At 63.1% G+C, this 13141-nt stretch overlaps 1 protein-coding gene across 1 annotated transcript in view; it reads left to right on the forward strand.

Annotated features, from left to right (window-relative positions):
• The window catches only part of ACOT7 (acyl-CoA thioesterase 7), a 90339-nt gene extending 80020 nt beyond the window's left edge, over nt 1-10319 (forward strand). The window contains exon 9 of the mRNA XM_023535621.1: nt 9827-10319. Within this exon, the coding sequence (XP_023391389.1) occupies nt 9827-10039 (213 nt within the window). The 3' untranslated portion in view covers nt 10040-10319. The remainder of the gene's footprint in view (nt 1-9826) is intronic.
• Nucleotides 10320-13141: the final 2822 nt, after the last annotated feature.

Raw genomic sequence — 13141 nt, forward strand, 5'->3', positions numbered from 1 at the left:
GCAGCCAGGGAGCCCTTTGTGGAGGCCCATGACCCTCCAGGGGCCTGGCCAGTCTGTGTGCCCTTTCCAGAAACCACGGCCTGGGGCGGGGTCGGGTGCAGGAGGAGGTCCTCGGGCCCGGCGGGTGGGGACCACAGGGGGTGTGAGGAATGACACCTGCCTGAATGAAGGCAGCGATGACCAGATCGTTCAGGTTTGAGGGGCCAGCGGCTGGCCATAGCCACACCTTCCTGCCTGCTGGCTTCCTGTCGATCCCCCCGTTGCTTCTCATCAGTTAAAGATGGTCTTGGAGTCTTCACCGAGGTGGCCTGGGCTCACCACTGTTCGTAAAAATAGCTCTGGCAGGGAGGGTCCGCTCCCCAGAGTGGGTTTTCAGCTCCCGCCCGGCCTCCGTGGCGCCGACCTGGGGACCGTCAGCGTGAGTGTCATCCGCGTCTCGGAGCACACGTGTGCTGTGCGCGGGCGCCAGCAGTGGGGACTCGGCCCCCCTCCTCCCATTGTTAGCAATTCTCCAACTCCCTGTCTATTTTTAGCTTCCATCCCTGGGGCCGACTGACACGGAAGGCAGCGGCGTTGCTGTTGGGAGTATTTCTTGATGAATATTTTATGCCAGGCAGGTCTGACACCGCGTCCCCCAGCTGCCCGCACTTCCCAGGCTCATTATCAGACGAGGCAAACGTGGAGCCTGGAGCCAGACAGCCAGGCTGCACACTAGGCCCCGGCCCTGCTGGCCTCCCCGCCTTTCTCTGAAGGTCTCCCTGTGGCCGTGCCGTCTGACCTTGGGGGTGGGGGACCAGCCCCAGACTGCCGACGGGCTGGCAGGTGGCTTGTGCAGAGGGACACGGGAAGAGCACCGTGACAGCTCCCTGGGGGCCTGGTACCTCCTCCGATGGTGATTTATTTTCCAGCCTGGGCGTGTGAAGCCACAGCAGGTACCATCCTGGCTGCTACCCCGCCTCCCGACCTCCAGCCTCTGTACCGTAGGGCCCCAGGGAGACGGGCGAGGATGGAGGCGGCAGCATCTCGGCCTGGCGTGTGTGAGGAGCTGTGTGCAGAGGGCGGGGGGGACACGGAGGAGCTCGGGGCTGTGGCAGAGGCAGGTCTGGAAAGCGCGTTTCAACACAGCAGCTCCCATGGGTCTTTGGAAAGCGAGGCCTGATACCACAGCCTGCGCCTGCCCTGGCCAGTGCCCGGCCCCTCACCGCAGCCGCAGCCGCACGGACGGCGACACGCCGTGGACAGGGGCCTAGGCCCTGAGGCTCAGTCTTCAGCCACAGAAAGGACGAGGAAGTGTTTTCCGAAACAAAAGGCAGTGAGGAGATCGAGGGTGCAGCCGCCCTTCCTGCTCCCCTTCGAGGGGCGGGCGTTCGGGGTGCCGTGGTGACAACAGGGTGGTTACGGAGAGCTGCAGAGTTTGGCGCACTGGCCGTTTCTCCTCTGCCGCCATATCTGGCATTGAGAGCTAGAGATGTCCCATCCTGCAGACAGGGGCCGTGACCTGGAGGGGGGCCACCTCTGGTCCAAGGGGCCTCCTGCAGGACTTGAGCCATGGTTTCCCCGCTGGAGCCGTCACGGGCTGGGGTCCCTCTTCACGCGGTCTCAGCGACGACTAAAGGCTCCTTCCCTCCACTGAAGAGGACGCTCAGGGGCAAGGCTTTCAGCAGTGGTCAGCTCCCCGTCCCCCAGCGCCCGCCTGACCCCAGGCACGTGGCACGGGGGGCCCCATTCCTGGAGACAAAGCATCAGCAACCAAGGTGGACACCACCTCTCCTGACCGCAGCAGGCCCACTGCAGGACCTAGGGCAGCAGGTCCCAACGCAGCCTCTGTGGGCCGGGGCTTCGAGTGGCTCCGCGCTTGGGAGACACCTCGGCATCCTGGACACTCGGCAGGGTGCAGTGGCTTTTAGCTGCTCCCCAGATAGAAATTCAGATGTTTTGGAGGATGGCAGGGCTGACGCCTCCACTCCTAGTAGGGCTGGGGGAGCCGGATGAGCGAGGGAAGCCGTGTTCCCCGCCCCCCGTCCTTGCTGCTGGTCCTCGGGGACGAGTCAGGGACTAGAGCCGTTGTGGAGCTTCACGACCAGTGTTCCGCTGCCTGCCTTGGACACTGAGCTGGGAGTCTGCCTCGCGATGTCCTGAAGCTGCTTTTGTCACCTGAATGGTTGATGCTGGGCACGTCCAGTGGCCTGTGAGTCCCAGCTCCCCTGGAAGCAGGGTGTGGGTGTGGACGAGAGCCTGCAGCGCCTACCGGCCCACTCACCCCCACTCTGCCAGGAGCCCTGGCTCCTCCGGGGACCGCCGTAACCGGTCAGTCTGCAGATGTCGTCTCAAGATCCGCTCCGTCCCTGATGGCCCGGACCGGCCACTGCACCAGTGACGCCTTTCCTCATTAAGATGTTCGTCGGGGTCACGCCTGGAATATCGGCTTCTCGTAGCTTCCACGCTGTGTCTGCAAATCCACTCGACCTCTTGCTATTCCGATTTGTGCAGAACGTGAAAACGCAGAGGCCGGCTCTTGGGCACTATTTGGCCCAACCCCGTGTGGTGCGGGGGCGGCCGCTGCGGGAGGGGAGCAGGGGCAGGGCCTGCAGAGGGTGCAGCAGAAGCAGGGAGGGGTCCCAGCTAGAACATTCCCAGCATCCATCTCCCACTGCAGCCTGCGAGAGCCGTCGGGCCCGGAGAGGGTTTCTCGGTGGGCAAGCGCGAGCCTGGGGCGGCCTGAGGTGGAGCACAGCGCCGCCCCTGGGCACGCGAGCACTGGCTCTTCCCAGTGGCACGGTGCCGCCTCCGGCAGGTGGGACAGGTGGTGCCCGGATGTGTGCGCATCAAGCAAAACCACCGGCTTTGAATCTTTACCACCAACACCGAATCGCTTTAGAATTCGGGCTGTCTTGCTTGCATCTTCGATCGCTCTCCTTCAGTAAATGGCTCCGGGCCCCCACTGTGTCCCTAGCGCGGTGCTGGCCTCAGGGCAGGCGGGAACGGCTGGGCTGAGTGAGCACACACGGGGCCCGAGGCGTGTAGTGAGAACTCGAGCGCGTGGCAGATGGCAGTTACAGCTTTGTCGTCTGCTGGGCACAGCCACGTCGCGCCCCCAGCACAGGGACGGGCGCTGTGAACGGACACGCGGGGCCTGTGGCGTGAGCTGCTGAGAGGCCTGTGGGGCAGGCCCGAGACCTGGTTCCCCCAGGCGGAGCCCAGGCCCCCGCCTCTTCCGCAGCCTCCCGTTGACCCTCGGGCCGGGTGATTTCACAGCCACGGGCGAGGCAGTTGACTTGGGGCTGAGGCAGTGTTGCTGGGTGAAGGGAGCCCCTGGTGACAGTGTTTGTGACTCCACAGCAGGCTCCTTACTGAAGACATCCAGCTGTGTAGAGCGGCTTCCGGGCCCCCGTCCCCACCGCCCTGACTCAGGGTCCGAGGCCGGAGCTGCTTCCTGGACGCCGAGCTCGTCCGCGCCTGGCCTGCACGTGCCCCTCACCAGACCATGCCGAGTGGCCCCAGGAAGGAGAAGACATCTTAATCACCTGCGTGACTGTCCCAGGGTCCCTCCCATCTCCCGTTATGAAGACAGGAGAGGGCGAGCCGTGTGACTTCCTAATTAAGACGCTCCGTGTCCCTGGGGCTCACGGGAAGTCGTCACATCACCACTGGAAGCTCTCTTCCCACCAGACGTTCATTAATTACAAGGACGAGCTCTTGATTTCAGCGAGGGTGGGACTTAGTCACTCGCCCTTTGTGCCAAGTTCCAACGCGTGTCTCACGGCACAGGAAAGGAAAATGGGAAACACGTGGTCTGAGCCGTTAGGCTGAGAAAGCCACAGGCCCCTCTCCGGTGGAGGGGAGCCGGGCAGACCGCCGCTGACAGGAGGAGAAGCGGAGAAGAGGCGGGTGGCAGATCGGAGGCCCCTGCAGCCAGCGGGCGGGCATGGGGCTCCCGCGCGGAGGGTAAGGACGTTCTGACCTGCCCTGGGCGCCCCGTCCCCCCTGTCCCCATGGCCGAGTACAAAGCTCCAGAGGCCCTGCCACCTTAAGATGACCCTCAGAGCCGCCCGTCCTCCTCCCAGGGCAGTGCCGTGGGTCGCAGACAGGAGCACGCTTGGTCTCGGAGGCTGTTTGTAACAGGGGCACCACACTGATACGCGCGCGCACACACGCCCGCCGTGCACGGAAAGCCTGCTGCGTGGGTCACGCCACCTTCCCGAGTGCCCGTTTACAGCGAGACCCTGGCACTGAGAGAGTGAGCAGCATCCCTGAGGCCCCCCTACCAGGTCCCAACGACCCAGCACTGTTCCCCGCCACCCCTCCACTCCCCCCGACTCCAGGCAGGTGACCCCTTGTGCCTGCGCCTTGGTAAACGGGGTCGCCAGGCCCGGGACGGCTTGCAGCCCCTCTCGCTGTCTCCTGTCCTCTCTGTGGCGTGCACACAGGGGGTCCCCTGAGGCCCAAGCCCCACGAGACGGCACACGCACGCACAGGCTGCCCGAGGTGCCTGCCGTGGTCCCCGGCGCTGCTTTCTGCCAACAGCTTCAGGCACTCGACAGAAAATGTGCCTTCCCGTGGAGGAGCTTCTTCCTTCTGCCCGCCAACCCCAGCCCTCCACTGAAAAGCCACAGCCAGCAGCGTATGTGTTTGTTTACTCTGCCGGATGAGGAAGGCGGCAGTGGGCCACGGTGGGGGCCGTGTGTAGGGAGCCATCTGTCTCGTCAGCCCCACACTCAGCAGGGGAGCGGTGGCTCTTCTTAGTCACTTGGCGAGCAGGGCTGTTGATCAGCGCTCACAGCCCTCGGGAGGCCGAGGATCCTCCAGCTCAGCCAGGCAGGGACTCTGCCCCCTCAGGGACCACAGACGCTACCCTGCCTGCCGGTGTTGGCCTCCGTCGCCCCTGCGGGCGGCAGCAGGAGCCTCACTGCCCTTGACCGTCTTCATAAACTTCTACCCTGGCTGGACACCTTCCGGGGCAACTAAGTGAGGAAGGCCGTCAGCACCTTGGGGTGGCAGCACTCGCATGGTGGGCGCTTATGCCCTGCCGCCAACGGATCTTACTCCGAGGCCTGGCTGGACTCTAGAGTCCAGAACACTCAGCACACACCGCTGTCCCCAGAGATAGGACAGACGAGCCCCTCCACTGGCTCCCGCCCCAGGCCTTGTTCGTGTCTTGGCTGCTCTGGCCGGCTGGCCAGCTGTCTCCACACCCATCCCTAGGCGGTGTTAGTTCTTTCTGAGGGCAGGTCCTGGAGGATGCGTTTGTTGTGAGATGTTAAGCTTCAGAGCAGCCCTGAGGCCCGGGGCGGGTTGCCGGCATCTCCCTCCATTGGGCGGACTGAGAATTCAGTGCTTGGAACCAGCAGCATAGACGGCAGATACCTGCATCTCAGCTGGTGCCCCGCCTCGGGTCCCACAATGACTGACTAGTGAGAGAAGCATCCAGAGCCTTTGGCACACACGCTCTGGGACCCTCGTTGGTACCGAGGGGTGAGTACCTGCCAACGGTGGAAGTCGTCTGGCCGAGGGCCTGACTGCGGGACGAGCTCCAGAAAGGTCTGCGAGACTGAGTCGTCACAGCTGCACCCGAGGGCCCCGGCGGGAGTGGACGGCGAGGTGCCCACACTGCACGTGCGCAGCCCGACAGCGAGCGCCTCCTTGGGAAGGACAGCGGCCGATGAGGACCCGACACTGCCTCCCCACCCCACTCCAAACACCGGTGTTCCCATGCAGTGCTCCCGGGGCCCACCCTGCACCCCAAAGTTTATGTCCTAGGGCTGCAGCCGCCCTCACGGGTCTAGTCAGTTTTCCATTCTTACCAATTACGGAAAGTTCAAATAACATGTGAAAGTAAGAAGGACACCCGCGGTGACCGACGCGGGCCAACCTCGCACACGCTTCCCACCACTGGCAGCAAATCTCAGTGCCACCGCCGCCACCACGCGGGTCAGCTGGCACCTCCGACATTAGGGCTCCTCGTCGTTGGCTTATTCTCACTAGTGGGCAAGACTCCCGCCTTCGTTCCCCGGCTGCTGTGGGACCTGCGCCCCCGGCAGCTCTCGCTTTGCAGACGCTGCGTCTCTCTGGGCTTCCTGCGCCCGGAGCGGGAGAAGAGTCGGCAGGCGTCCCGGTCGAACGCCGCCCCGGCGGCAGAGCCCGTTAGCTCACGGGCCTCCACGTGCTGCGGCCTCCAGTTGGGGACGGCGCGGGCACGCTCCCTGCTCCTTGAATCCACACAGACCTGGGAGGGACCTGCTCACGGGTGAGGAAACTGAGGCACAGGGTGACAGGAGCTGCCCGAGGACCTGCGCTAAGCTATTCCAGACACGCTGTGCTCTGCTCCCTTCCGAGGAGGCCATGCCCTGGGTGGCTTGGTCTCCCGAACGGGCCAGGCTCTGCTGTTTGCTCTGGACAGAGCACCCTTGGGACCTCGCCGTAGACGGAGACTTTCTTAGGAACCCTCCCAGCCCTGGCCCTGTCTGCCCGTGGCTCTGCTCTGCTTTGTCTGGGCCACACGGTTGTCGCTGTCCTCTGTAGTGCATAATCTGCCTCGTGTCGGTGTGCGGTCGGCTCCCCGGGGCAGGGCCCCAGAGCCGGCACAGCGGCGTGCAGGAGGTGCTGCGTGAGGGGCGGGGGGCGTCGGGGCTCGGCTGCGGGGCGCACGGTGCGTGTTTCCTGTGCCCTGCTGCCCTCCGCGTGCCAGGGTTGGGTGGGGGCACCGCCGTGCGAACCTGGGAACCGTGAGGAGCGCGCCCCCTCCGTGGCGGTGCCGGTTTGGAGCAGCTTCGCTGAGGTGGAGTCACGCTCCGGGCCGTTCTGCCGTTCGGGGTGTGCGCCCGGTGGGCGCTGGTGTGTGCACCCACCACCACGATCGATTTTAGAACGTGTCTTCACGAGTAAGACACCGTGCCCCTCAGCCCCTGGCAGCCACTGATCTGCTCTCTGGATTCTCCTGTTCTGGACGTTTCACATAACGTGCTGGCGCGTGAGGTGGGCCTTAGAGCCGGCTTCTTCGTCTCTCTGTGTTGGTTGTAATGACCGGTGTTGGACGCGGACGGCTAGGAGGACTTTGGTCCACTTAGCAGCACTGGGGATGGATACCGGATGCAGAGAGGAATGAGGGTCAGTCTGCGGGGCCTCTGGACTGGTCTGTGGTGAAGCCAGACTCAAACCAGGCTGGCCGATCTCCCCACACTAGCCCCAGAGGGCAGGCTGGGCTGGTTCGGGGGCCGAACACAGAGGCCACTCCGGGAAGGGCGTGCAGTAGGGTGAGGTCCTGGGTAGGCCGGCCCATGCCTGTCAGAAATGGCCCGTTCTGGAGGCTGCTGGAGCCTGGCCTCTGTCCCATCCCAGCATCTGCCAGGGCTGCCAGGGCCAGCCTTGAGGGCACATTCAGCAAGCTGATGGCAGAAGAGTGTGGGTAGCCAACCCCAAGATGGGGTTCCTTAGGAAAGGGGTCCCTGGCCAAAATTAGTTTGGGAAAGCCCGGATTAAACAAAGTTAAACAGATTTATTTTATCTGGGCCTTTGTGTTGTAAGAGGCCAGTTAGCATGTAGGTCGCAAACCGCCCTGGCACAGACCATCAGAAAGGTTCCATGTCCTTTTTGGAGTTGGGGTTACCTCCCGCAGGTTTGCACTGAGGGCCATTTGCCACCCCTCCCTGGGTTCCCTCCCAGTTCCCTTGAGCCATAAGGGCACTTAGCTGGTGACCCGGGCACTTGGGGACCACGTATCTTGCTGGAATGCCACATCTGCCGGGTGTCCAGGGATACCAGTGGGCTGGAGAAGAGGAAGTCCCCTCACGTCAGACAGGACCTGGTTCCAGAGGGCTCGGCAGAGGGCCCAGGCGGCCATCCCCTCTCGGTCACCTTTGCTCAGCAGGCCGGACTCACGCTCTGTTGCTTTTGAGAAGTCCTTTCATTTCCAAGCCTCCTGCCTTTCTTCTCCTGCCCCGGGCATGGGGACTCCACCGCTGGACGGAGGGCCACCTGCTCCAGAAGCCCAAGCAGAGGGGCTGGCTCAGCCAGGAGGAGCTGGAGCCCGCGGTCCGGCACACACTCGCCCCTCGCCCAGCTCTCCTGCTCCCGCCCAGCCCCACCAGGCCCCGACTGCCCGTTTCTCAGCCCCGGGACTCCTGCACTGCCCACAGAGGGGTCCTCTGTGAGGCCGCAGGAGGGGAGCCACAGGTCTTCTCGGCCACGTCATCCAACCCCCATTTGGGGCAGGGATGGATGGAGAGGGTCCAGGGCCCAGCTACTCAAAGCGGTCCACATGCATTGCATCATCCGCACATTTGTTAGAATTGAGTCTCAGCTCCCAGCCCCCAGAGCCGCTGGACCAGACTCTGCATCTGCAAGCCCTCAGGTTTGGGAAGGCCCACTCTAGCATATTCTGCCTGGGCATGTCCAGCAGGATGTGTGGCCTTGGCCTCATGGGGCACCTTCTGCAGTGGGGGCTGGGCTCTGAGTCTTCCAGCCCCCAGGAAGCTCAGGGGTCTCGCCCCCTTAGAACTGCCTGCTCCAAGTGAGATAGAACATTTCCTTTTCCCTGGGCTGTTTCAGGTCAAATTACATAGCCTCAAATTTCATTTTTTTAAAAAAAGTCGGAGACGAAACCAGAGCAGTGGGAACGCCTTCTTCAATAGGTGTCTTGGAAAGGCTGCCATTTTCCACGTGTGCGCCAGAGGCTGCAACAGGAACCGGAACCCCTGTAAGGAGCGCGGGCCTCGTCCTTAAGATACCCAAGTGCTCCATTGGCTCTAGGCCACACGGTTTTGACAGTGGACATCTGGTGGCATTTGAAGAATTCCTGTGAAGGCCGAGAGGGAGGAGCATTTGTTCTAACCTGGCGTTACATCCCCTGGCTGAGTGCGCTCTTTGCCAATACACCATTTGTCTGTAAAACACTTGGGCCTAAAAATAGCTGCCGGGGCCTGGTGTCACTGTGGACGAAGGGCAACTGCCCCATTTCTTCGGCTGTCAGACACCCTCTGAGTGTCACAAGGAAATCTCATCCCGGAGGAGCTTGCTCTGTTCTTTAAACCTGAATCCCCAGTCAGGCGGGCAGAAGAGAACTCTGCGGCGAGACAGGCGGGGCCTCGGGAAGTGACCATGTGGTGCTGCTGCAGTGACCTCTGTCCAGGGGCCACGCCACTCAGCAGCCAGGCCAGGCCACTCTTGAGAGTGAAAGGGAAGCCGTTTCCTGCTCCCCCAGATCAGCAGGCAAGAACCAGAACCATCCTGGGCAAAACCAGCCTTTGGCCAAGTCCCAGCTGGTCAGTCGGCTCTGCTCCTTCGTATAGGGACCAGGCAAGTTGCTCAGTGGAAGAAAGCACAGAAGGGGTGACAAGGACTCAAGGGGTCACTTCCTGGGCATCCATTCTGACCTGCCCACAAAGCGGTCACTCACCACTCACTCCCAGTACAGTGAAGTGGCCTTCTCAAGGTCACATGGCCAGCGCAGTGTTTGTCCCCACCGCCCTTGCGAGCAGAGGCCGTGAGCAGCCGGCGTCCCTGGGAGTGGGGCAGACGTGGGAGTCCCCAGCGGGGCCCCCTTTTCCTTCCCCTCACCCGGCTCTGCCGCAGGCCTTCCTGCCTGCTTTGTATCAGCTACATTCTAGCCGAAGTTCATTGTCAAAGAGGCACCGCCGCCCGTGGGGTCCCGTGTTGTGAAAGGTGACGTGGGGGTGCCCACGGGACTCGGTCACTCCCCCGTCGCCTGTGTCCGTGCAATCCTACAGGGGCCCCTTCCTGGTGCCCCTCAGAGGGTCTCTGCTATGGGAGGCTCCCGGCCCTTCCAAGCATCTTGGCCAGTCGACGGGCCTGTCAGGAGGTTGGGGCTTGAGGCTGGCGCTCGGCACCCAGGCGGTCCCAGGAGGCCAGCAGAGCTGGGGCAGGGGCTCGCGGTCCCCGTTTCTGCAGCATATCTGACCTGCCTGTTTCTGTGTCTGATCCACAGCCCGAGACCGAGGACGAAAAGAAGCGCTTTGAGGAAGGCAAAGGGCGGTACCTGCAGATGAAGGCCAAGCGACAGGGCACAGCGGAGCCTCAGCCCTAGGCGCCCCCTGCTGCAGGGCCGGCAGTGGCCGCCACCCACAAGTTACCCCCTGGCTAAAACCCAGTTCACGTTGAGAGCCAGTGTTGTGTGCAGTGTTCGTCTCACAATGTTAACTCCTGAAAACCTGTCCACCAAAGCTTAATTTATGTCACTCCAGTATAAATGCTACACAGTATTGGCCCCGACCCCCAGAGGCCCTTGGTGCCCTGGGGAACATTCTGTGTTTATTGTATGTACAGAAAGAATCCAGCATCACTAATAAAGCTGCTGTTTGGCTGGACCTCGGTCCTGGGTGATCTTTTGTCTTGGGGGAGCGGGGGGGGCTCCCATGGGCTCACCCGTGTGCCTGCCTCCTGGGCCTGCCCCTTCCCACCCCTGGCCACCAGCCCCTGCGTGCTTCCCAGAAGCTCAGGTACAGCAGTGCCCACTCATGCTTGCCAGACGACTCGCTGGCTGGAGAGCGCGTCCCTTCCCCCTGGAGCCCTGGTTCGAGTCATGGCCGAGGCCCCGCCCAGAACCCCACTTGCTCCCCATCCAGCTTCAGCAGAATGGCAGCTCTGACCCTTGCGTGGCCTTCCCGTAGACGGGAAATGCTTGGGAGGAGTCAGGATGTGGGGGTGTGCAGGCTGAGCAGCTGCTGCCCAGCATGTGGCCTCTTCTTACCGGAAGCAGCACCCCCAGCTTGGAGCAGGACGCAGGGGTTCTGCGGACGGGGGCTCCCAGCTGGTGCCTGAAGAGGAACCCCCTCGGCCACGCAGGCAAGGGCGTTGTTGGGAAGGCTTGTGGGTGGGGTCTGCCGAGCAGCACGTGAGTGCTATCAGTGTGGACGTGTGTGGACGCGTTTATGTGTGGACACCCTGTGTGCACGCGTGTCACTGTGTGCACATCTGGTCCAGCAGCCTAGGAGCAGATGAGCTGCCAAGGCCACTCCTGAACCCCACCCACAGCTGAACAAAACCCCTCCGCCAAGCACACCTAGTGGCAGAGCCTGGAAGAATGTTCCCCACTCAGGCTTGTCCCCAAGGCCTGGGGGTGGAGACTGGCCGCCAACAGCTGCAGCCTCCCAGGGCTGCCTTGGCCCAGAGAGGGAACGCAGCTCCAGATGTGCAGAAACCACCGCCAAGAGCTTCGGAATCTGTCTCAGGCCTCAGCTCCAGCTGATGGGGTGATTTCCTGCCTGGGAGCCGGCGGAGGGAACATGCTCACCACTGGAGGCCACAGCCACCCCCACTGCCCCTCAGCCCCCTCAGGGCCTCCCCAGCTCGACCCACACCCTGCGCTAACCTCCCAGAGGTGGGTGGTGCCCTTCGCTGGGAGCAATGAGGCCTCCCCACGCAGACCGGCCAGCCCAGACCGGCCAAACCAAGGTCCAAACAAGCCTGCCACACAGGCCCCCCCAAGTGCCTAAGCCCTGGGACTTCCTGACGGAGTTGGGTCCACTGGGCACCTACATCCTTTATAAGAAGGTGGGCCTTGGCCTCAGGCTCCCTAGTTCAGTCTTGGCTTTGCCACTCGTCTGAGTGGCTTTGGGCGAGTTAGGTACCTAAAACCCACCTCCCAGGGCAGCTGGGAGGAGCCAAGCTAGCAAAGCACTTAGCCCAAGGCCCCAACGCGGCCACTGGAGACATTTCCCACCAGCCCACTGAGGCCAGGTGGGGGCGCTATTACAGGCTGCAGTGGGCGAGCAGGGCTGCTGGAAGGGCTGCTAAGGGCACAGGCCTGGGGCAGGCTGCCCTCTGCCAGCTGGACAGCAGCATGGCCCAAGGCCGGGGATGGTTGAACCGCCAGTGCTTGTCTTCGAAATGCCACACTTGATTACCAGCCTCCCTGTGTCAACCTCCTACTGCTGGTGGCCTATTTATAAATAGGGCCACTTGGGCAGGGAGCCGGCCTGGCCATAGAGGGCTCGCTAGGAGCCCTGGCTGCCCAGGGACACACACAGAGCGCATGGCTCCCCATCCACTAGCCCCCTTCACTGCGAAGGCTTTCTATACAGACACCTTCTGTCTCACAGGAGTGACCCTAAGGCCCACTCTGGATCCCTTAAAAGCTGCTCTTAACTCCCCAGCCGCTCCTGGAGTGTGGGGACGGTGTGGACAGGAGCAGGAGCCAGGCTGGGGGGAGCGGGGTGGCGCAGGCAGCACTGGCTGTATTTGGTTGGGTCTGGTGCCCGCCTCCCTTCCCCCAGACACAGGGCTGCCCACTCACTGGTACTTCCATCTGCCTGGGCAGGACGGCGCCGTGCTGGGCAGTCCAGAGTGACCCCGGAGGCCTTGTGTCCAGGACGTGCCTGGCCACAGGCTTCCTAGAAGAGGCAGGCAGGATCCTCTACCTGGATAGAAGGTGGACATGCCTGTGGCCACTCGTGACTGAGGGGTCTCCAGAGGCCCCTATCAAGGGGACTAATGGGTTTCCCTCACATGTCCCCTAGCCTATGAATGACAACCTGTATCCCCCCAAGAGTGCTATTAGGGGCAGCTCCTGAAGAGTGAGGGACGGGAGAGGGCCTGGGGTGCCAGATTGGGCTCCCCCAGCTGCATGGTTGTGGTCCCAACTTCAGAAAAAACATTTGCGAGCGGTGGGGGAAAAAGGACAATCGCGGGACAGCCCCGCGGTCCGTGCACGGGCGGACCGCCGAGACCCAAGGATAAGTTCGCATCCTTAGCTGTCTCGGCCTCGCCTCTCCCTGCCCCGGCCCCTGGCCCCGAAAGACTCCCCAGTTCCTAGAGGCTGCTGGTCCTCAGCACCCCCGCGCCAGCTGCTTTCGGTGCCACGCCCTTATTGTTCACCTTAGATGCGGCTTCCTTCGGGGCGGGCTTTCTGAGCCCCCCACCCCTGGCCCTAGGTCCCCACTGTCCATTTCTACCCCAGACTGTCTTGGCTCCGGGCCTGGGTCGTCCCCAGGAGGTTCAGAGGCGGTGTCGGGAGTGTGGACCGACCCCAGACGGCTGCGAGGGGCGGCGGCGTGGTCCAGGCATCCCAGGAGGCGCTGCCCTCCGTGGGAGGGCAGGTGCGGGAGGGACAGCAGCCCGACGAGACGAAAGGACGGCCACCGGCCGCGCCTCCGAGGGTCGGGGGCGGAGCGGTTCTGGGGGCGGCGCG

The sequence above is a fragment of the Pteropus vampyrus genome, unplaced genomic scaffold (genome assembly GCF_000151845.1).
Source record: "Pteropus vampyrus isolate Shadow unplaced genomic scaffold, Pvam_2.0 Scaffold142, whole genome shotgun sequence".
Taxonomy (NCBI): domain Eukaryota; kingdom Metazoa; phylum Chordata; class Mammalia; order Chiroptera; family Pteropodidae; genus Pteropus; species Pteropus vampyrus.